Source organism: Mytilus trossulus, chromosome 10 (genome assembly GCF_036588685.1).
Source record: "Mytilus trossulus isolate FHL-02 chromosome 10, PNRI_Mtr1.1.1.hap1, whole genome shotgun sequence".
Classification (NCBI taxonomy): domain Eukaryota; kingdom Metazoa; phylum Mollusca; class Bivalvia; order Mytilida; family Mytilidae; genus Mytilus; species Mytilus trossulus.
Genome location: NC_086382.1, coordinates 12236246 through 12261304, shown reverse-complemented (window position 1 = coordinate 12261304; position 25059 = coordinate 12236246). Strand labels below are relative to the sequence as shown.

Sequence of the window (25059 nt, the reverse complement as noted above, 5' to 3'; positions counted from 1 at the left end):
TTTTTATTGTAAAAATGGGTGTATAAAACCTGGTTTACAGCTACCAAAACCTCTCATTTGTATGACAGACATTATAGGCAAAAAATGACAAAAATAGAGATACAGCAGTCAACATTGATTATTCATTATAAAAAGAAACAAATATGTCAGTAAAGAAAAACTAAAATTGCATATAGACAAAAAACTGAAAAAAAACAAGAATACAAACGACTGATCATAGACAAAAACACAGTGGCGGGATATCGATGCATAACTACCGAGCCATGCCAAAAGGATATTACCAAAAATGGACAAAACAGTAAAGTTTAATAATTGACAATGACAAATAAAAGAACACTAGCTATAACATGTAATTAGGATATTAAACATTTATTGACCGTTATGTATTAATTGTGAAGTTGATACGGAATATTTAGCAACAAGGTCTTGATATCTTCAGATGAACCTTTATAGAAAGAGAACGCGATGTGTTATGACATAACCCTGGTTTATCAACTTTCTTCTAAGACATCTGTGACGTTTTATAAAAGGGCAAGTTGATAAGTTGCTACTAAGGTGGAGGAAACTGATAATTTCAAAAATGAAATCGTGTCGTTTGTCATAGATTCTAGTACTGAGATGACTGCTAATGTCAATTTAGAAGTATAAGTCTAAAATTTAAACAGAAAAAAACATGTCTGTTGTGTCTTTACTTTCTAGTTCTGTAAATATATTAATTGAACCCAATCAGAAAAGTTTGGATTGTAAATGTAAAGAACAACATCGACATATCTGAATATGAAATAACATGATCTGTCTTCTTTGATCGTCTTGGTTTTTGAAAAGTGTCTAAAGGAACTACGACTTAGATCAAAATAAGAAGCCATCGACAAGGAAAGGTAAACATTTCGTTCCCATAGGAAAGCCGACAACTTGTTGACAACCTCTGCCTCCAAATTTAATAAATATGGTGTCAATGAGAAACTCCAGCATACTGATCAATTGTTCCCCTGTGTAGCATGGAAAGCATAGTTGTATAAAATTTCTGTTGTATAATTGCTTTAGTTTGCTCTTTTTATGTGTAATTTGGTAATTCCAGTGATCCTTTTTAGAGTATTATTAAGTAATTGATTTAGATAGGTCTCGGTACGTTTTGAAAGACTCTCAAAAAAGTGAAAAGAACGATTTAGAATAATCATGGAAATGCGAAGAATGCAAGGCTATTTTTTAATAACATGAGATGAAGTTTTTTCCACTTTTAATAAATAATTTATTCATGCGAAGACAATTAATACCATACAAATATATACAAAAATACATATACAATCTTTTCATGAAAAAGTTATATTCAGAAACATCTACTACATGTAATTTCAATAGATGAATACACGGTAAAGCGATGCTGACATCTGCAGTAAATTGGAATTTTTTAAAACAGAGATTAAAGTTTTATCTTGCTTATTTTGATCCCTCTCATCTCGGGGATAAAATATGTCGAAAAAGCAGTATTTTGTTTAGATGAATTAAAAGTCAAAGGAATTCTAATCGAACTATAACATGTATAAACGAAAAAATGTATATCTGTCTAATTTCTTGAATTTTTTTTTTAAACTATTCTTCTGTTAAAGACACCCGTAAAAATCCATATGAATGAAACATGTCATAAAAAATAAATTGATCATATATACGATTGTATACATGTGACGCATCAGACCATTTTACAGTTTGGATAAAGAATGACAACAAAATCACATATTTAAATAAAAAAAATATATGATCACTTAATGATTTCAATCTAATTTCACAGGAATAACTATAGATACATAGAACATTTGATTAGAATGAAAGGAAACAACTGATCAATCATAATCAAAGAACGCAGATACACGAGAAACAATAATAAGTAATACAATAAAGAATAAGCTGCCAATTTTTTTTATCTTAAAATATTTAAAAGCTGATACTACATCAAGCCATTTAACAGCATATTATCAACTGTATTTAGCCTGTATTACGACCATACTAAAATTACACCAAATAACATTTGCAGACACAAATTAAACTTTAACATGTTTAAGATAAAAAGCCTCTTGGATCATTTCTGACTTAGTATTTCTAAAAATAATTTCTAGATTTATCAAAGGAAAATGACAGAAGGTAATGGTATTAAATATAACACATCCATCAATTTTTTATCCCATTAGTCAAATAATATTAAGAAAACACCATAAGATCAGCAGAAACTTTGCCTTGTTAAAGAATTTAATAAAAATAACGACCATTGCTTAATTTGTAGTAATATACTATACACGTTACACATAATAAACTATATTTTGCCTTATAGATAATCATTGGACTTATGTAGTCGGATTTTGTAACAAATTCAAAATGTCTGTATGCCCTCTTCTTTTAGCAATATCTACAGGTTGTTCATTTTTTGAATTGAAAATGTTCGGATTGCACTTGCTGGCTAATAACAATTTCACAATTTCAACACAACCAGTTAAAGCAGAAACATGAAGAGGCGTTTCACTTAAATTATTACAAATATTTGGATCACTATTGTATTCTAACAAGAGTTTTACAGCATCGACATGGCCGTTTTCTGAGGCTTTATAGATGGACGTTGTTCCATGTACATCTACTATATTAGTATTACAATTATGTTCCAATAATAGTTTTACAATTTCAGTATAACCATTGGCAGAAGCTACGAAAAGCGGTGTTATTTTGGACCTCGAAGAAATGTTGGGGTTGCATCCAAATTCAAGTAATATTTTCGCAGCCTCAGCATTATTTTTAAAAGCAGCCATATAGAGTGGTGTTTGGTTATCGCGGTTTGCAATATTAGGATCCCAGGAATGCTCTAAATATAGCTTTAAAATTTCAGTATACCCCATAAACGTGACGTGAAGTAGTGGTGTTTGAATAAATGGACCAAAAACAAATAGGTAACTGTTGTCTAAGAATATTTTGTTTTTGCATTTAGAGCTGGTATCGTATTTTAACAACAGTCTAACAATCTCTGTATAACCAAGTGAAGTAGCTATACATAAAGGTGTTTTATGATACCATGCTCGGATATTAGAGTCCCGATTGTGTTTAAACAATACATCCATAACCCTTCTCTGGCCTTCAAACAATGTTGTATAAAGAGGACTATCATTTTCTTTGTCGCTGATAGCAGGATCAGCATTATGTTCTAACAATACTTTTACAGTTTCAGAATGACCTTGATATGAAGCTTCATGGAGTGGTGTTTGGTTGAATTTATTACTAATATAAGGGTCACCACCATTTTCTAATAAAAAGTTAACAATTTCTGCATGACCTTTTGATGCCGCAATAAATAAAGAAGTTTCACCGTCCATATTAATAGTATTCGGGTAACTGTTGTTTTCTAACAACAATTTTACAATCTCCGTATGACCTAAACTTGATGCCATGTGTAAAGGTGTTTGTTTGTAAATGTTGGAGATATTGGGATCACCCTCTGCGTCTAAAAGCAGTTTTACAATATCAGTATGACCCATGTATGACGCTATGAGCAGCGGTGTTTCATTAAACATATCAGCAATATTAGGATCACACTTATGTTCTAAAAGTATAAAAACCACAAGAAAGTTTCCGACCTCCGAGGCAATGTACAACGGCGTTTGTTTGTATTCACTATAATTATTATTGTTACCATCAATGTTTTTCTCCACCAAAAGTGATATAAGTGTATCTATTCTTCCATGAAATGAAGCAAAATACAAAATAATTGCCCAGATATGTTCAGCATCAACCGGTACAGTGTTTAGCATTTTTGTCATTAAAAGAAATACATCAATGTTTCCGAGGGCCAAAGCAGTAAAGATTGGTGATTTATTTTGTTTATCCAAAGTATAAGGATTGGCGTTATGCGATAACAGTAATTTAACAATTTCAATATAATTTTTTTCTACAGCATTATGAAGAGGTGACTTATTGTTCTCATGAAAAGTAAGATTAGGATTAGCTTCGTTATCAAGCAGTAATTTAACTATTTCAAAATCCCCATTTTCTGCAGATATATATAAAACGGGTTTATTATGATCTGTGGTATGATTGGGGTTCGCTTTGTGAATTAACAAAGATTTTACTACTTCAGTATTTCTTTTCATTACAGCTAGGTACAGAGGAGTCCCGTCCCATCCATCAATGTTCGCGTCTGCATTGTGATGCAGCAAAACTTTTACGATATCAGAATGTTCATTTTCAATAGCGACATGAAGAGGCGATTCGTAATCCTTGGAATGGGAAAGAGGTTTCCCTTTTATAACAGGAATGTATGCATATGGTAAATCCCTATCAAGACGTATATCGGGATCAGCTCCATATTTAAGCAATAATTCAACAATCTCAATATAACCTTTTTTCGATGCTTCAAATAATGGAGCCTTTTGTTCTCCGTTTATAATATTGATACATTGAGGATCAATATTATGCTCTAATAATAATTTCACAATATTTGTTGATCCTGTATCTGTTGCAGTTTGCAAGGCATCTCTGAACGCAATATCTGAATCAACATGATCTATCAAAATTGCAGCCATTTCGCAAGAACCGAGACGAACCATTGCTATGAACAATGACGATGAGACATATTTAGGAAGGTTATTTAATACGCTTACTGTATTTGATTCGCTTTTAAATCTTTTAATTATGATGTTGCGAAAGTAAGGAAATTTCATTTGTTTATTATTTAAAACATTTTTTATGAATCCATCGTTTATATCTCTTATAAGACGATCGAAATAGCTATCTTCTTTATCTCTCGAGACGTTAACAAAAGTGTTTACATGGCCAACACTATCACTTTCTGCTTCGTTTGATGACTCCAGTACAAACATGTCACGTATTGTATTCGTGTGTGCAAGATCAAGTAAAACATCGAACTTGTGTTCACTTAAAAACAAGACTAAAATTTCATATAGTTTGTCATGTTTAACTGTGTAATTGTGTCCTATCTTTTTAACGTAAGACTGGTTCAAATTATCTAGTTCTGATTTAACACACTGAATTGAAAAGCATTGTTGCAAATGGAAATTATCAGAAATAGCTTCAAGAACCTGTTTTATGCCCGAAGTTCGAGATAACAAATTGTCGTTTATAGTATTATTATAAACGATCAAAAGCATTAGTACAGCAATTGTTTTTTGATCATTAGCATCTATTAAAAGATTCAAGTCATTTATCACAACTTGCACAGGATTCCTAAAAAAATCTAAAATATTGTTACATTTTTGTGTGGAATAAATGCTACATAGAAGAGGAAAACAATCAAACTGTTCAAATGAGATTTCGATGTTTTTTTTCCCAACTTCGATACTAAAAATGTTTTCTATCATTTTCATTTCATCTTTTGTTAAATAAATACTAGCTATAGTCTTTCTTTCATCACAGGTCAATTTGTAATCTTTTATCAAATCACATGGTTTAGGGGATAGCGAAGAAAGATTTTTGAATAAACGATCTTGAAATATATGAATTCTACAAGAGGATAATATTTTAACTTTCTGATCTATTAATATTTTTTGGATTTCGTTTGATTGCCTATACCAATTATTAATAATATTTGTATCAATGGTAGCTTTGCCACATATATCATCAATTATATAAACCTGTTTACATTCGTGATTATAATATTGTCTAACTTCCTCTGGACTATATACAGGTATTATATCATAACTCTGCTGATGATATAATTGGAGAGCCACGTAATGGATTGCAGTAGATTTACCACACCCAGAGGATCCTACTGCCACCACAAAGTTTTCTGTTTCAATGAGTTCAGCTATGCGTTTGATAGCACTTGTTTCTGCTACTTTGACCTTTTCCCATTCGTCAATAAGTTCTCCATTTATTTCTGAAGTGACGCAGAAAATTTAGGTTTAGGATTCAAACAGTCTTTTATATTAAGTAAAGGTATGATCATAAAGATTACTTTCTAAGTATAATAGAGTTTTAACTAGAACCCTTTTTATTATTCTGTCACTGTAATTAAAGGTTATTTTTAATATTTGTGTTTACAGCGGATTAATACAAAAAAAATATATCTATCATCAGAATTTTCATTTTATGCGTTTTTATTATTGCATAACAAGATATTACAGTCTAATTAGAAGTCAAAAGTATAAGGTATAAAAAAATTTACACGCGGACAAATATGTCTTTGTTTTAAATCTTTGTTTATTGGTTTCAATGCTAACATCCGTTAAAAATTTCACGGATGATATGAAGATTGGCAAATAACGCCTCCCTTTACGTTGAACAGGTTGTGTAGTGCTTTGTGTTAAGCTACGTAGTGCGGTGTTTCCTAATTTTTGAATGAAAATCTTGTTCTTGTATTTAAGGAATATTTTCGTCAACTCAATTTTATTTTCTCAAGCAGCTATTTAGAGTGGTGTTTTGTTATCACTATTTGCAATAAAAAGATACAATGAATTCACGTATTTAAGCTTTAACATATCAGTTAACACTGCGAATGTAGCATGACGGAGTTGTCTGTGAATAACAAAAAATGTTGCTTTGCATTTTGACTCTTTTTTACATGTCATTTCAGACTTTTTCGTGAATTACTAAATACTTTAGATAGCTCATATTAAATTCTATTCTGATGTTCTTGTTTTCATCAAACTATGTTCTTAAAGAGATTTCCAATAAAATGACATTTTGACATAGCCAATCTATCTGAACGTATCCCTGCCTATTTCACTGACGCATGACCGAAGTGATCACAATATACATGATTATATGTATATGTATATTTGTATTTGTATCTTGAATATACATAACTGTCTCGATGGTCTTATGGAAGTGCCCTCACGTCGAGTGCAGGTGGTCTTGGATTTGATCATCGACCGATTCAAATTAAAGATTGACTGTCTCCTTGCTTAGCATGCTATAACAAGGAGCAAAAACAACGATTGGTCGGTCCAGGGTCAGAATAATGAGTCAAGGTATGATAATATGTCTTTCGGATTACGGACTTTCCGTTTTAGATTTTTCTAGGAGTTTGGTATTTTTGTTATTTTACTTTTTCCAGGAATACTACATTGTGAACAAGCACGTAAAAAAATTGGATCAGCGTTTTGGTCTAATACAAAGTCAGGTTCATATTAATCTTTTCGTCCGAAATATGCACATTAAAACTACATATGCATTGAACATTTATAGCCTTACATCATGGTCCCATTGCATTGGGGAAAAATCGAACAGAAAAATGGTATCATTTTGAGCGCATCGTGCACTGAAAATTTATCGTTTTATTGTTTTTCATATTTCTTACTTATAGGCACAAGCACTTTAATGATTTATGAAGTAATAAAAAATCAGTAACCCCCCTTCCTAAACCCCTACAGATTTATAAGCTGGTTATCAATAACAAAAATGAAATACTATAAATTAATGTAGCTCAAGGGATATATAATATTGTGCATTTTTTACCTGTCATCCCTGTCAAACAAAACAGGACAGAGCAATTTTTAAATCTTTTAAAAATTCAACGTTAATGTCGAATTTTTATCTTTAAATTTAAAAATAGGAGAGCGTTCACTTGCAAAGTATGATGATAAATAATTGTCGTTATCAAAGCAACGAAAGATAACTCAAATCGATCGTATGATCTATGAGGAATACGTGAAAATTTAGGGGGAATACTGGAGATCAATGTGATTAATTAAAAGTACATTATTTATATAATTTTTCATAATATTATTTAATTATTCAATATTGTCTAAACGGTCAGTTTATGATTCTAAAAGACTTTTATAATGTTTAACCATGGGCGACCGACGTTTGTAACAAGATTTAAAGAAGTTCATATCAGATACAAATGTATGTAAGTCGAGTTAAGTACGTTTGTCATCTTATTGAAAATTTCTAATAAGAAATTCAACCATCTGTTTTTTTAATTCCTGAACAGACTGTCGCACCATTATATGGAAGTTTATCCTGTGGCTTTTTAATTCAAAGACGCTAGAACACACCCGCGAAATCGCGGGCATTAGAGCATGTGAGATAATGTGTCTTGAGAATTTCAGTAAAAGATTTCATATCTGGAGAATTTCAAAAAAGGTATTAAAAATGGAAAAACAACACGTTTGAAAATTTGAAATTCATAGGTACTTAGAAACAGTTTGAGTCCTCTCCCTTGTTTCCAAAGTCCGTTATTTTTTTCTGTTAGGTTCCATTATGTTTGCGTTTCTGTCTACTATGAACATACGTATACTATAAATAAAGTGTATTTGCTATTAACTATGAATTTATTCTCCTAGACGATCACTGCTATATTATTTGGAGAGTCTCTATCAACGCAATAATTATTGTCCTGTCCTCGAGTACTCTTATGAAATGTATTTGCAAATTTAAAACCGTAAGTCCTGTTTGACTTACATTTAAAAGCGAAAAACTATTTAAGGCTGACTTTTTGTAAAAGAAAAATATGTCTGGAGAATTCAAGAAATGATATCAAAAGTCAAATAGGTACATGGAGACAGGACAATATTTCTCTTTTTATTCAAAGTCCGTTATTATTTTGTTTTCTGTTATATTCCATAATTTTCGCGTTTCTGTATAATTTGAACATACGTATCTATATTATAAATATTAAAGTGTATTTAATTTTCTATTAACTATTAATTCTATAAAGTTTCTTCTTCGTGGCGATCACTGCTATATTATAGAGAGTCTCTATATATTATAATAGTATTTAATCATAGTATTCATGGGGATTATGCATATAAACGTGAAAATAATTGTCTTGTCCCCGTCCAAGTACTTAGGAAAATTGTGAGCAAGTTAAAACCGAGGTATAACAGTAGTGGTTCTTACGATCTAAAAACAACGATATGGAAAACTCTCTGGTTTGCGTATTTATTCATTTTTTTTTTATCTATCATACGATTGGTTATCAATGTTAAAAGCGGTAGTCATGTCACTGACTAAAAAGTCGGTTTGATGACGGAAACTCACTGCTATATTATATAGGGAGTCTCTATATATTATAACAATCTTAGTATACATGCAGATTTACGCAAAAATAATTGTCCTTTCCCCGTCCGAGAACCGATGAAAATTATGTTTAGGTTAAAACCGAAGTGTAAAAGTAGTGGTGCTTACGATATAAAAATCACGATATAGACAACGCTCTGATTGTCTTATTTATTTTTCTTTTTTGTTATCTGTCATACGATTGGTTCTCAATGTTGAAACCGGAAGTCATGTGTGACATGAAAAGCGGTTTGATGACGGAAGCAATATTTGCACGCCTTAATCTTCGTTTTTCTCCCAAAATAACCCAAACTGTATAGTCATAAGAATGGATGACAAATACGACTATGCATGGTACCTATAGAACACAGAGGCCTGATGATTAATTCATTGTGGGAGGAAGAGAAGAGACACACAAAATGAGGTCTTCTCGTTTAATAGTATAGATGATAATTGTGTCTGTTTAGTTTGAAAATTTAGTTATAACTGTTCGTGAAAGCATTTTCTATGTTACACCTTCTCTTTCACAGTGTTTTGCAATTTGTTTTTAAATAACATGGTCTATTCTACATACTTTACATAGCCGGTTACCCTTCAATGCAAAATTGACTTACAATAACACGTTTTTTCTTTGATGTCGATATGTTTCATTCTTATTTGTTATTTGATAAATTATATATAGTTACTTATAAAATTACTAGTAAAGGAAGACATATACATACTTCGTACACCTTTTGGAACTGGATCACTAGATCTCTCTATATTTTTTATTTCTTTCAGTATCTCCTTATCACTATTGTTCAATAAGCTGACTTTTAAGTCACTGCAAGTCTGTACAAAGCTAGTACCACCTAATCTTGTAATTGCCTTGTGAAATAAAGTAGGTATAGGTCTAGTTATTTCATACGAAAATAAGTCCAAATGAAGAATATTGCGTCTAAATATTTAAGTTTCAGTATGATAATTCCCCATTGAAAAGACTAAATTATCATTCTGTTATCTTTTCCTAAATTGTGTTATCATCTACTTAACCCATCAACACAAACACAAATGAATACACTAGGATCCTTTATAAAAAAGTCAATGGAACTGAGGACAGGGAACCCTTTAATATTTACCTGAATTTGTAAATATATATTGAGTTACTTAGCTATTGTCTTTATTTGTTTTTGTTGTTGTTATATGTCACAAACTGTATATGGCAATACAACTTTACCTGCAATAACTTCTTTCCTAATTTTATTTTCGAATCTGTAATTATTTTCTTTTCAAAATATTTCATTGATAGCTTTGATTTTTTTAACAGACAATAATATAATCATTTGACGAGAAAGATATGTGAAACTGCCTATTCTAGAGGTGGCGTGAATCAGATGTGGATACTTAAAAATTCCAAAGATCTTTTAGAGTACATACAATCTAACTCTCTTTCATCTTGTAACAGTATTAAAACATTTGACTTTTCTACTCTTTACACAAGTATTCCACATTCCAAACCAAAAGACAAATTGAAAGAGTTGGTATTACTTTGCTTCATAAAAAAGAATGGCCAACGTAGATACAAGTATCTTGTCTTAGGGAGGGATAAATCATACTGAAACCGATATTATCAAGATGCTTGATTTCTTGATTGACAACATATTTGTAACGTTCGGAGGACGTGTTTTTCAACAGACTGTCGGCATCCCAATGGGAACAAACTGTGCCCCTCTACTTGCCGACTTGTTTCTTTATTATTATGAGGCTGACTTCATGCAGGAACTTCTTAGGAAGAAAGATAAGAAGTTAGCAATATCATTTAACTCTACTTTCCGCTATATAGATGACGTTCTTTCACTAAACAATTCAAAATTGGGTGACTATGTGGAACGCATCTATCCCATCGAATTGGAGATAAAGGATACTACAGATACAGTTAAGTCGGCTTCATATCTTGACTTACATCTAGAAATTGACAATGAGGGTCGGTTGAAAACAAAACTTTACGACAAAAGAGATGATTTCAGCTTTCCAGTTGTGAACTTTCCATTTCTAAGTAGAAACATTCCAGCAGCACCTGCATACGGGGTATATATCTCCCAATTGATACGATATTCCCGTGCTTGCATTTCCTATCATGATTTTCTTGATAGAGGGTTACTGCTCACAAGGAAGCTATTAAACCAAGAGTTCCAAATGGTGAAGTTGAAATCATCCCATCGTAAATTTTACGGACGCCGTCACAAGTTGGTTGACCGTTATGGAATAACCGTTTCACAAATGATATCGGATATGTTCCTTACGTCGTAACTACAATCCCCTTCCCTTTCATGAATGTGACCCACCGAATTAGACTATTTACCGGATTTGTAATCACATAAGCAACACGACGGGTGTCACATGTGAAGCAGGATCTGCTTACCCTTCCGGAGCACCTGAGATCACCCCTAGTTTTTGGTGGGGTTCGTGTTGTTTATTTTTTGGTTTTCTGTGTTGTGTCATATGTACTATTGTTTTTCTGTTTGTCTTTTTCATTTTTGGCCATGGCGTTGTCAGTTTGGTTTAGATTTATGAGTTTGACTGTCCCTTTGATATCTTTCGTCCCTCTTATATGACGATTATAACAATCCATCGGTGTCATTGTATCAACAATTTTGTCAAATCATTACCGAAATGACGATATGTTTTTGAGGCATCAACATGTTCGAGGATTATCATTTGATATGGGTGAAATGACAGTTAACACTAAAACGTAATGACCTGTTAAACGCGGTCATAATATAGAGTAAATTCAAATTTGTAGATTAAAAAAACTATGGAACATATGTTAGATAAACTAACAAATCGAAATTTATAAAATATTATTTTCATGTTTTGGAACCGTGTACATACATGAATTGGAGCAAAACGGTCCAAGAGTACCTGTTTAATCATGCGTTTAGTTAAATGTCAGATGAGGAATCGTCAACTGTCTTCATATAAGAATTGTTGTAGAGGAGAACAAACTAAATTTGGTTGCTATATCTATATATTTAACCAGTTTATCATTAGATTCAACATTAAATTCAATCGAAAGTGAATTTTAAACCATAAGTCCCCGATAAAAAGAAAACAATCTTAAGCAAGCACTGACCGAAACTAAATGGTTGCGAATGAGAAGAAAATCCTGAATAAAATCATTTATTCATTCAGAACCTTCTAAAAGACAAAAAGAAAAAGCACCTTACAAATTATTAATTTTACTTTTAGATATATTGATGATGTTCTATCACCGAATCACTATTTCATGCAGTACTTGCATCTCATACATCCCAGTGAACTTGAAAATAAAGGATACTATTGATACAAGGAGGGCTGCTTCAAACCTTAATTGATCTTTTCAATATTTACACAGATGAACTACTTTTCAAGTCTAAGATAAACGTGATGATTTCAACTTCCAAATTATCAATTTTCCATTTCTCAGCAGTTATTACATATCCTCTGCTACGTCGTATGGTGTGTGTATATCTCAATTGATACGTTAAGCTCTCGCGAGTTCACACTATACTGATTTCATATACAGTAGTGTACTCCTTACGCAGAAACTGCTACAACAGATTTATACTGAGGAAAGGTTTAAAATGACACTAGGCAAATTTTACGAAAACCATCATGAATTGGTTAATCGATACAATGTGTCTGTGTTTTAACTAACTAATGACATTTTTACCACGTCTCAGATTGTGATCTATGTTGTATGTCTTCTAACATGTCTAAGTTGAGAATGTAACCTATTCCCGAATATAACTGTTAAACCGAGTGTGAATTTGTATTACGACATGTCTCGGTATTTTATACATCCAACATTAATGTATTTAATTTTGTTGTTTCTGTTATGGTTTCAGATGAGTAATGTGTTATGTTTAATCGTTTGTGGTCAAAATCATTATTAAATAGCCTTTTAATACCATCATTGACATATTCTTGAATATGACAGCTACACAAAGTGTCTTGTTGTTTTGTAAATTTCACATTCATGTATTTGTTTAATGATTCTGTTATGGTTTTGGTTGGGTGAGCTGTTATTTCTTATCGTTTGTACTCCAAATGGTTGTAAAAATTGCCTTTCCATAACATCATTGTCATGAAATTTGTTTACGAATATTGTGCAAATAATGTATAAATTTCTAGATTGCTTGTCAGTTAAGCAAACGTGTCACTGTTTGTGATATTCTGTGGTGTTCGTCGTTGATGGAATATGTTCGTTGTTGTTCTGCGGTTTGCATATTTTGTCGACTATTATATTTTTTGTTTCTTCGTTTTCTGCGTTTTTCATGTAATTAATGTTGCGTATGTTTTTGCTTTATTTCTGTCACGTAGTGTTGTCATTTAAACGATATTGTTTTAAAATTGTGATAAAGTGGTAGGTATGGCTAGCCATTATACCATGTTCATCACACCACTTTTTTTTTAATGTCTTGTACCAAGTCAGGAATATGGCAATTGTTATCAAATAGTTCGTTTCTATGAGTGTGGACTTTTGCTTTTGTTACACTTCGATGTGCTTGTTGATCATTTGTCTTTCTCTTATAGCTCATGTGTTTTCCTCTGGTTTTCCGGATTTGTTTTCTCTCAATCGATTTATGACTAATAAATACCAGTTTAATACTGTTTTCTTTAACTAAATACAGCCACTTCAAATATTCGTAGTCGTTATTGAAAAAGGCTTCTTTTTTATTGATTTATAAAAAAAAGTTTACGTCTATCTTCTTTTTACAACAAATGAAAGTTAATGTAGTTCTTTTCTTCGATAATCCTCAGTTATATAAAATAATATTACATTTTCATTAAAAGGTCTCAGTAAAGATATTGCACTAAATAAAGGAGAAGGATTTAAAGGATGTTAAAAAATGTCAAATTCGTTACATAGTTTGGTTCAAATAATTTATTTCTTTATCATATATTATTCAACTTTTCAAACTCTTTTGCAAGAGTAGTAATTTTTTGAAGATAATTTATTTAGAAAAAAACAATTGATGTGTACTGATCCAGCACCCTTATCCAATCAAATAGTTGATAATACCTGACTTATATCGGTCCAGCACTCCTCAAATGTTTTGTCCGATAGTGTACCATCCCAATGAGCTATCATGTTCCTGTAATGCTTTAGCCTGCATAAATCTGCTCCTTCACTTGTATCTGAAGTGACTGGCAATAAATCTCCTACTGATATTGGTGTTAGGTTTCTAATCAGACAAATCATCAGAGTCAAATCGAAAGTTGTTGAACACGCTTTGCCTGAAATGGAATTTATTTTACTACTAAATAACTACATAAAGGCAACAGTAGTATACCGCTGTTCAAAACTCATAAATCCATGGACAAAAAACAAAATCGGGGCGCATTTCCATCGTCCTTCTTTAATACTATTTTAATACTATTTCTTGTATGAGGATTCCATGCTTGAATAATTATCCATATGTTAACACTTATCGTTGGTTTTCTTCTAACAGAAGATGGTCGAATCCGGTCGCAGTTTGCAAAGTGAGAGATTTAAAGTGCTCGATAGGTTTTTAAGTCTTTTCATGTATGCATCTTGCTTTCATTATCATTTTGGCTATAGAACATCCTTATAATTCTAAATAAATAAAATTGTAACAATTGAGACAAGTGATGTAATTTTTGATTTACATTATGGAACTCTACTTCTGTTAGATACTGTTGATTGTAAGTCAGTGATATCTTCATCTGTCTCTTGATGTTATCGTTACAGGTATGTCGTCTGTTAATACCAACGTTTGGGAATTTTAAAATTCATATTTTAGCAAGTGAGCAATTATATCAAAGAAAAGACGGGAAGGCATATTGTTGAAAATAAAAACTGTTATCAAAAGATGTAAATAATATGTTTTATGAACACATTCGCATAGTGTTGGGTACGCCAGTAAGCTAGAAAACCCCCAACAAGAATAAAAACTTCATTTTCACATACTAGTCAAATTATCTTAAAATTCAGTTCATTAGAAACATTGATAACCCCCAAAAAGTTAATATCTTTGTTGCACGGTCTTCTGCTTAAAAAAACACCCTATAAACTGTTTAAGTCATTATTAAAAATACAATCATGTTTAATATAATTGCGTAGATTTCTATCAGTAGGTTCTTTCCTAAGTTTAAGGGACATTACTCATTAGGGGTATTGACCCAGTATCTAATTATACGCTATAATATTTTTCATTTCTATAAAAATGTAAAAGTTTATCACATAATTTGTTTTGTTAGCTGAGTAAGTTAGAGGTAATCAGAATTACATATACAACTCATTGCGATTGTCATTGTCATGATATTTTCTGTATCAGCATTTGAATAATGAAAAGTTCAAAACTTCTATTTTAAGTTTAATCATTGTCTACCGTGCGGTTTACAATAAAATACTGTAAATGGCAAATTTCTCGCACGTCTGGTAAGTATGTGATTCAAAAGATTATCCTGTTGTAAATACCAATATACTGATTTTGTGCAATCCATTTGGACGGTGTTTTGTTATACGAGTTAGAACAAAACCCCGTACAGTACATCATTTATTGTACTCAAAGTAGGATTTTTTAAATCATTGTTTTCCTTTATTATGATGCTTATCATGCTTCAAATATATTATGTACTTAGACACGTAAGAGCTAGATAATTTTGCCAATAGAAAACCTTATTTGTTGATGAAGTCCATTTACCTGACTTTGGAAAGATTAAATCCCACTGAGCTTTATTTATTATTCTCTTGTTTTTCAGTGGGTCTAACTTATTCCATCTGCTTTGATTGAGTGTTTTCTGTAATACTGTAGGATTAAGCTCTTTGTCAAACTTAACTCTTACAGCAGTTGGTGCCACTCTAAGAATCAAATTTGCTATTCGAAGGTAGTTTATTTCTTCGGGTGTTAATACAGATATCTTTCTGTGTTTTTGTTCAGAAGAATCGGCCATAATTCTGAAAAAAAAATATATTAGATATAAATATTGGCTTTCAGAAATATTTTAGCTTGAAGTTCAATGCAATATTTTTTTTTATGATAGACTATTTTTCGTCTTGGTATGTCGTTATAGATTAGTGGATTTACAACATAACTTTTAATTGTTACAGAAACAGATTTAATGAAAGTAAAACAATATTTTGTCTTTTGTCTGCTACACTACTTGATTATCATATTTTCTGTCTTCAACGTCCTTTTCCGTTTAAATGATCGTAATGCTCTTTGTTATTAAGTATCGTTATTTATATTTTCTATGTACATATTTACGTTATACATGTTGTATGTAGGGAAAACGGGCAACTATGAGCACGCTACCACGAGACCACCGATGAGTTATATTAAAAAAAGATGTGATATTGATGGTTGACTGTCGATTGAGAGAATATAGGTTACATATCAATCGCAAATGATAAGTAATACAAACTCGTGGTATAATAAAGAAACTTTTTACATAGTCAGTGTTGGTACATTCCAAATAATGTGATAGAATTATAGCAGCTTTATTTGAGTTGAAATCAACCGCTGTGAAATTGTAATCTAAAGAAAAGTTGCATTCAACTGAAGTTACTGTGGATAAAGAAAATTTTTAAACTCATAACTTGAGAATAATTAAGGTATAACTATATTGTTACCATATATTTTTTTAACAGATTATGTATAAGAAAGTTTCCATTTCAGAACGTAAAATCCCAAAAATACTGAACTCCGAGGAAAATTCAATTGGAAAGTTCCTAATCACATGGCAAAATCAAATGACAAAATACATCAAACGAATGGACAATAATTGTCATATTACTGACTTGGTACAGGCATTTTCAAATGTAGAAAGTGGTTGGTTGAACCTGGTTTTATAGCGCTAAACCTCTCACTTTTACGACAGTCTCATCAAATTCCGTTATATTTACAACGATGCGTGAACAAAACAAACATAATAAATAAAATAGTCAAAATATGGGTACAGCAGTCATCACTGTGTTACAATCTTAAAACAAACCATTTTACTAAAAACACACAAGTTAAGGATTACAGATAGTATCGGTATACACAAAACATACATTGAAAGACATAAATAACAATACATGTATGAGACAACACAAATTTAAAAAGGAGATTACTGATCAGCTATTATTGACAAGTAACCCTATTGCCTATTTTCATCTATTCAGTTTATTACGTTGCGCGCGCATTTTTATCAAGAAATTTGAATTTGGATCATAACGAAAGCAAATAAAAAATGGAATATAGTCGATCCATTAAAAAACCAAGGGCACCATGAAACGGGCATAGGGAGAGTTGGAAACTGTACTCCATATGTTATTTTTTGATAGAGAATCATGTATCGAAAGTAAGTTTGTATTTTATTTGCCAATTGTATGATCATTATAATATTGCTTGTTAAAATATTCTTTACAATTTAATAGTTCGTCTCTATATAATAAAACAAATTAATTAATCAGTACAGCCACATGTATATTTTTTAAACGAAAGACGACTAATACAATTGAGAACAGAAATGGGGAATTTGTCAATGAGACATAACCCCACCAAAAAGTAAAAAACAGCCGAAGGCCACTAATGGGTTTTCAACACAGCGAGAATATCATGCACCCGAAGTCGTGCAATGGGTGTTCCAAACAGCGAGAGTCGTGCTTCAGCTAACACACTAACGTGTACTAGTTCAGTGATAATGGAGGCTGCACTAAACGCCAAAACATAAACAAGAACTAAAATTAAAAATCATACAAGATTAACAAAGACCAGATGCTCCTGACTTGGGACAGGCGCAAAATGCTGTGGGGTTAAACATGTTTTGTGAGATCTCAACCTTTTCCCCATACCTCTAGACAATGTAGAAAAACAAACACACAGTAATACAGAAATCTTTGTTGAAACAAAAATGCCAATTCTGTTCAGTTTCAAATGTAAACAAACAAACACAAACCAAAAAAGAAATAAAGACATGAATAAGAGATGAAATAACTTACATGTTTCGTCAGATGTTTTGATGGGAAATATGTGATACGCAATTTCTATTTTTAAACTGAATATTTTCAAGTATCTTCATATTAAACCATTTCCTCATGTGAAGGTTATCCATCTATATCTATTGTATTCTACGCATAATATTTGTTTAATACTGTATTACATATTTTTAAAAGGCTAGTTTGTTTTGATATACTTGAATGCTCACATGAATATTTTAACAAGTGTATCAAAACAGTTTAGTCTAAAAAAAGTTCGAGAAATTATTCGAAATTATCCTTTTCAAACAATTTTTATTTGTTTTTCTTTTTCTTCCAAAATGAAGTAAACTGACTGAGGTTTTAAATCAAAATATATATATATCATCGATACTTGAAATTAATAATTCAGTCTAATAATCGGAAGATACCTTAATCCGCTGCACACGATAACTATCAAAACACATTAAATGTTTAGAAAATGTATAGTTTGCATTTTAATTCTGTAAAATAATGTCCTAATTAAACAAGTGATTATTCTTGAAGCTAATTTCATTGAAACTTGGTTGATTCTTTAAAAGAATGACATGTGGTTCTGTAAGAAAATAATTGCACATAGGTATATAAACTGTTGGAAGGCAACATCAAATACAAACGTGTAATGCTTAGACACAATCGATTAAAAAACTTAACGTTGAGACTTTTATCCGGTAAACGGGACAATTTGAACCATATTGATCAATCTTTGATAGGCAATTAATTATTGATGTAAGGCTAAGCTTGAAAAATCAAAAATAGGCCAGCCGTGATATTTTCTATGAAACAGTCTATTGTTGGCCTTAAAAAGAATTGATTTATTCGATTACATAAACTAAGCAAGTTTAAAACTTCCGTCAAAGTCTCTTACGGAGAGTTATTTTAATGGAAGTCAAATCACATTCCCGTCTGTTTATACTTTGACACAGGTGAAGAAGATCATTATCAAAAGAAACATTACCCCACACCCCCTCCCCCCATCCGTCTCCATGGTTTACCCTTAAATTAACAGATCAGTCAGTTTAATTACATAAATTGGCTGGTAAAATGATAAAGAACTGATTGAGATTTGTACATTCTGGCATTCAGTAGTAAATAATGCTAATATGTTTAATGCAACGCATTAAAACTGTGATAAACGTAGTGATCTTTTGTGATTTATTTTTGATTTCAAGATAGAAAAGGCTATTTTCAAAAAAAAGAAATTATAAAACGGAAAAATGTTTGTTTTAAATTTTACGAATGTTGAAATTCTATACGTTACCTACTTCAGGAAAAATAATTCAACTTCACTAAAATCTTGTTTTCTTCATGAAATATTCACCTGGAGACCTTCACCTAAATTGTAAATATTACACTTTTTGATTGGATGCTATTTTATGGACGTTATTGAAGGTTCTTTATATAGTAACAAATAGGCATTTCCAAAAAATTGACTTGGCAAAGAGAGATAACTCTTATTCATTTTTATTACTTACTGTAAAAAGTTTGATTAAAATAAACTATAGTCTCTTTCTTAAATCAATATCTGAAAAATAAAGAAAAAATATTATGTTGACAGAAAAGAACAATTGAACAAATTGTGATCACATAATTCTTCGATAGAATATTTTAATGATTTTATTTTTATATCATCAACATTTTTTAAAATAAATTCTAAGTTTTTTTTCTACAAATAAAATTAAAATTACCTCTTTTAAAACTGTCTGAATGGGAAGCTTTATTTGTTATATATTATATAGCTCTGATTCCTTTCACGGATTTGGCTATACTTTTTGGACCTTTTTCATTATAGCTCTTCAACCTTTAAATAAGCTATGGATTTCAAATATTTTGGTCAACAGCATCACTGAAGAGACATGTATTGTCAAAATGCGCATCTGGTGCAGGAAAATTGGTACCGTTAATGTTATTTTTATTTGTTATTCTTACTTTCTGAGATCATGTGTCTGGATTCTTTATGTTTTTCATTCATTATTTCTAACTCTTCAGATTTTAGCATCACATTATTTTCTATTTTTTATTTTCAAGGTATATTTTTGATTTGAAGGGTCATTTGGAGTCCATCATGGACATACTCCTACGTGTCAAAGTTTTCCTTGTATTTTCAAAAGATAACATCTAGAATTATTTCAATTTATATTTATTGAAGAACACTTACATAATCTTTAAAGTCCTTTCACTTATGTCATTTTTCAATTCCTTCACTGTTAAGTCATACTTTTCAAGGTGTGTGTTCTCTGTTTGGCCTTCCAGTTCATTCCAATATATTACCTGTCAAAAGAAATATATTCTTATTTTAGCTTTTGTTAAAGTAGATACAAAGTGTAACTTCACAACACTGTATAGTTTTAGTAAACAAATAACTTTTTCTCAAATCATTATTTAAAAATAAGACAAAAGCAACACAATAATTAGCTGGCTCAAAGCAGCAACATAAAATGACATGAAGCAACATTAACTAAAAAATGCAGTATTAAGTAACACAAATCATCATAAATTAACACAAAGCAACACAAATTAACACAAAGCAACATAAAGTAACTAACACAAAGCAACATAATATATAAAAGCAATGCAATATATAGTGACAAAATGAAGCATGAATTAAGCAATGACAAAGCCACAACTTAAGTTATGAAAGTATAATGGAACAGTGAAATAAAACTAGTGTTTTGTCACATTTAGGAGAGTAGACTGAAGTAGTCATTCTTTATGGCAGCCATATCAGTAATTTGATTGCAATGAATTAAATTTTGTTAATTAGCATATAAAGGAGTCAATTTTTGTGGCAGGTTTTAATTTTTCTTGTCAAAGTTTATATGGTTTGATATTAAACTTTCAATTTGATCAGTCCCATTGTACACAAATCGCTAGAATATTCAACCGGGAAAATTGTAGGTACTCGAGTATAGTGGAATTACAAACATGAAAAAGATAGACTTGGAATTTATTTTTAAATACTGAATAATTGCAGTCCCATATATTACAATTGAGAATGGAAATGGGGAATGTGCCTAAGGGACAACAACCCGACCATAGAAAAAAACAACAGCAGAAGGTCACCAACAGGTCTTCAATGTAGCGAGAAATTTAAGTTAGGATCAGAAATTTGGCCAATTATAAAGGGGCATAACTCAATAACGGTAAACATTTGTCCACATGTGTCAACGATTGTGAAGCTTATGTTATTTTCTAAAGTCAGCAAATAATTGAGAAATATATATACTATGCATGCAGGCGATTCTGATAGTGAATCCACTGTAACACAAAATTGATCTATGTGTTGTGGTAATGTATTTATTATTTTGTGTGTCAGGATGGATTCTTTGTATGTGACTCTGATCAAATAAAGCAGTATTGTATTGCATGTTAGTTTCAACTATCTATCCATTGAATAGTCATGACAATCTTACAATTAAAAAACTAAAAATTTAAGTACTTACCTCAACAGCAAGATTAAATATACATTTCCTGTATCTTAATGTAAATAATTAAGGTCTTCTAAACTTGATTCTCTGTAAAATAAATAAAGAATATATACATTTATAGATTATAATTCAAATTGCTTGGCTCAGGAAAAGAAGTATATTAATTATCTGAAATAGTGCATATTAAAGAACAATAACTCTTTGTTTGAGTCAGGCATCTGCAAACAATTACTAAATGTAGGCAATAACTGTGTTTAGTCTGCTGTATGTGCATCAAAGCATGAAGAGGATTAAGTAAGTAAGTAATAAGTGTGTTTAAGAATTAAAATTTAATTTGATTCAGTTAAAAATATATATCAATATGTGCAGATCTTCATTGATAAAGGAACGTAACTCAATGTAAATATAATTTTGTGTGATAGGATGGATTCTTTGTATGTTGCTCTTATCAAATAAAGCAGTATTGCATTGCATGCTAGTTTCACTTATCTATCCGTTGAATAGTCATGATAATCTTACAATTAAAAAACCTAAAAATTTAAGTACTTACCTCAACAGCAAGATTAAATATAAATTTCATGTATCTTAATGTAAATAATTAAGGTCTTCTAAACTTGATTCACTGTAAAATAAATAAAAAATATTGAAGGACAATAACTCTTTGTTTTGGTCTAGGATCTGCAAACAATTACTAAATGTAGGCAATAAGTGTGTTTTAGAAGTCAAATTTTACTTGTTTCAGTTAAAAAATGTCTATGAATATGTGCAAGCAAATACAGCATTATTACAATGCATGCTAGTTTCACTAGTCTTACAATTAAAAAAAGTAAAAGCTTTAAGTACATGTACTAACCTTTACAGCGAGAATAAATGTAAATTTCCTGTATCTTAATATGTGGTCTTCTAAAACTTGATTCTCTGTAAAACAAATAAAGTATAAATACATTTATCAATTAGAATTATGGTTTGTTTTCAAAATTACTTGTATAATTATGTGCTTTTAGAACAACCTGCAATAACATGTGTTATCTCTATGTGATTTATTGGAATAAAAATTCAAAAGAGAAGTGCATTATCATGATAATGGCAATACATCAATAATGTTCTGAGAAATGCATTCATTTGGTTTAAGCAAATGTGAATGTGTTGTTAATTGTGTTGTGTAGAGAAAGAATTCCATTGTGTATGATTAGAATACAAAAATGGAATTATGAGATTTGAAATAAGTATTTTAGCATTCAGTAGTTTTCATTTGTTGCAGTATACAGATGTACACTACATGAAGTTGCTAGTGGCAGATCACCCATTTTTTATGGGCCGCGCCCGCTGACTGCCTAAGAGGGGTCCTGCTCTGGTCATTCTTCAGTGATTCTCTATATAATTAATAAATGTTTTACAAGGAAAGGGAGTGCCGGGGCCCTGCCCCTAAATCCTAATCTGGTTGTCATCTGTTGCATTATACATTTACAGTACATAAGGTTGTAATGTGTTGCAGTATATTAAAAAATTACAGTATGTAATGACTCATGAGGTTGTCATTTGTTGCAATATACATGTACATTACTACATGTATCTAGTTAGTTATATCATGCCTAAGCCAATGGAAGATTGGTCATTTAGTTTTAAATAAATCATTAAACAATTCGGACAAATGATCATGGCTTTGAATTGTACTCATGATACTCATTGATATTGATCCTTGATTACTGCATAGATATATCTATGTGACCCTTAGGCAAAGCTTACAATTAGGTTAATCATATTTGATAATCTGTGAGGAAAAAGAAAGGATTGTAATCAGAGACTTGAAAGTGGGATTGTATTGAAATGGTTTATATTAAATCACATGTCAGTTATCAACTCATTATGAATTAAGGGTGACAGCTAGTTTTTGAATGACTACACCCCCCTTTACCCCTCCTTTTGTCAATATCAATGTTTTTATTTAAAATTTCGAAACGGGATTTCATCATTGAATGATATTCTCCATAAAAACCTTTTGGGCAAGCTTTATCATTCTTTTTAAAAAATAAAAAAAAAATGAAAAAAAAAATAAGGTGGCCAATTTTCATACTCACATAATAACACACCATTCTTTTGTCAAAATTATTACATCAAAGAATAATTAGTCCATATATATACGAAAAATAAAGGTACATTAAGGTATAATCAATTCTTTATTACAATTTTTGAGCTTGTAAAAAAAAGATTGTACCTTCTTCCGCAAAAGCTCTCCATAAGAAATCGCTTTATCTCAAATAACATGCTTCAAAAATAATTTTTACCGGTATTTATATTAATTGTATTATATTATTGTCATGCTATATCCTTTCAAGTTAAAATAAGTTGTTCAATAAATGATAATAGGTATAACCAACCGTCTTGATTCCCGTGCGTAATAAGAGTGATGACCTAAGCAATTTTAAAGTCATTTTTTTCCTGGAGTTATCTACCCTACCTTATGCTCTCTTCAAAAGGAGGTCGTTTTCTGAAGTAGCAACATACGTGTACTTTTTTTAATTTTTTTAACTAAATATTGCATATAGAAATCAGATATTTGAACAAACATATGAACAAAGTAAATCACAAAAGTACTGAGCTCCGAGGAAAATTCAAAACAGGAAGACTAATCAAATGGCAAAATCAAAAGCCAATCGAACAAATGGACAAAAACAGTCATATTCCTGATATGGAACAGCATTTTCATTTGTAGAAATTTGTGGATTAAACCTGGTTTTAATAGCTAGCTAAATCTCTCACTTGTATGAGAGGCGTATACAATTTCATTATTTTGACAACGATGTGTGAACAAAAAAAACCCAGACATAAAAGGTAAAAATGTAATAAATAGGGAAAAAACAGTCAACGTTGTGTAGTTATCTCAATCACTATTAAACAAACGTTTACAATGACACAGTAATACAATGACGGGATTTAAAGTGCAGAGCCACGTTACATGCAAAAAAGCACATGATAAGTAAGTATAAACGAAGAACAAGAATACATAAATGATCATAAAAACAATAACACAATGACGGGATCTATAAGTACAGGGCCAAGTTGTATTTAACCAAGAAAGACAAAAAGACATACAGAAAAGCATACTAGCAAAAATGAAATACAAAAATACAAATTTATCATAGAACGGGATGTTTAAGTAGAGAGCCACGTTAAATGGATACCATGGGAGAAAAGACACCATGAGTTTTATTCTTAAGTTCAAATTGAATTGAAGAGGTTATCTACGCAGTGACAATTGTGTTTTATCACAGAATCACTGGTCATATCCCTCTTTTTTAACCTAGATTAATGTATTGTTTGGATGACTAGTATGCTATCCGATATTTGTAAATTGATAAACGTTGTTATCTTGTGAGAAATGTTAATAACACTAAAGGTAATTAGTAAAATATTATAACACCCTTTGCAATTATATGAAAAACACACTGTAAAAATTAAACCTTTTTTATTGTTTAATCTCGACTACCACGGATGAGTTTTACGTAGACTTAACGAGCGTTCAGAATCTTCTTTTGGAATCAAAGATGTATATTGGCTATTGTCTATAGTGGTCTGGCGAAAGAAATTATAAGCCTGGTGTCCTTGGTGAGTTTGACATCAACTAGGTTGATGACACTGCTGGTGGACGTT

At 31.0% G+C, this 25059-nt stretch overlaps 1 protein-coding gene across 3 annotated transcripts; it reads right to left on the bottom strand.

The window, feature by feature from the left end:
- Positions 1 to 1220: 1220 nt before the first annotated feature.
- On the bottom strand, positions 1221 to 19315 carry LOC134686862 (ankyrin-1-like). 3 transcript variants are annotated; one of them, XM_063546673.1, is made up of 5 exons: positions 19246 to 19315; positions 15684 to 15937; positions 14039 to 14253; positions 9717 to 9861; positions 1221 to 5869 (listed from the first exon to the last, which is right to left on the bottom strand). In XM_063546673.1, the coding sequence occupies exons 2-5, from the start codon at positions 15931 to 15933 to the stop codon at positions 2337 to 2339; spliced, it is 4143 nt and encodes a 1380-aa protein (XP_063402743.1). In that variant the 5' UTR covers positions 15934 to 15937; positions 19246 to 19315; the 3' UTR covers positions 1221 to 2336. The 3 variants fall into 3 exon arrangements, with proteins under 3 accessions (XP_063402743.1, XP_063402745.1, XP_063402744.1); XM_063546675.1 differs by having other exon boundaries at positions 19242 to 19309; XM_063546674.1 differs by lacking the exon at positions 19246 to 19315 and adding an exon at positions 17966 to 18083.
- Between the last annotated feature and the right edge of the window lie 5744 nt (positions 19316 to 25059).

Coding starts and splice junctions, on each gene's coding strand:
- LOC134686862 (XM_063546673.1), bottom strand. CDS start 15,933: ATGGCCGATTCTTCTGAACAAAAACACAGAAAGATATCTGTATTAACA. Junction 14,254..15,683: donor TTTAATCTTTCCAAAGTCAG/GTAAATGGACTT, acceptor ATTCCATTTCAG/GCAAAGCGTGTTCAACAACT. Junction 9,862..14,038: donor GCTGGACCGATATAAGTCAG/GTATTATCAACT, acceptor TTATTTCACAAG/GCAATTACAAGATTAGGTGG.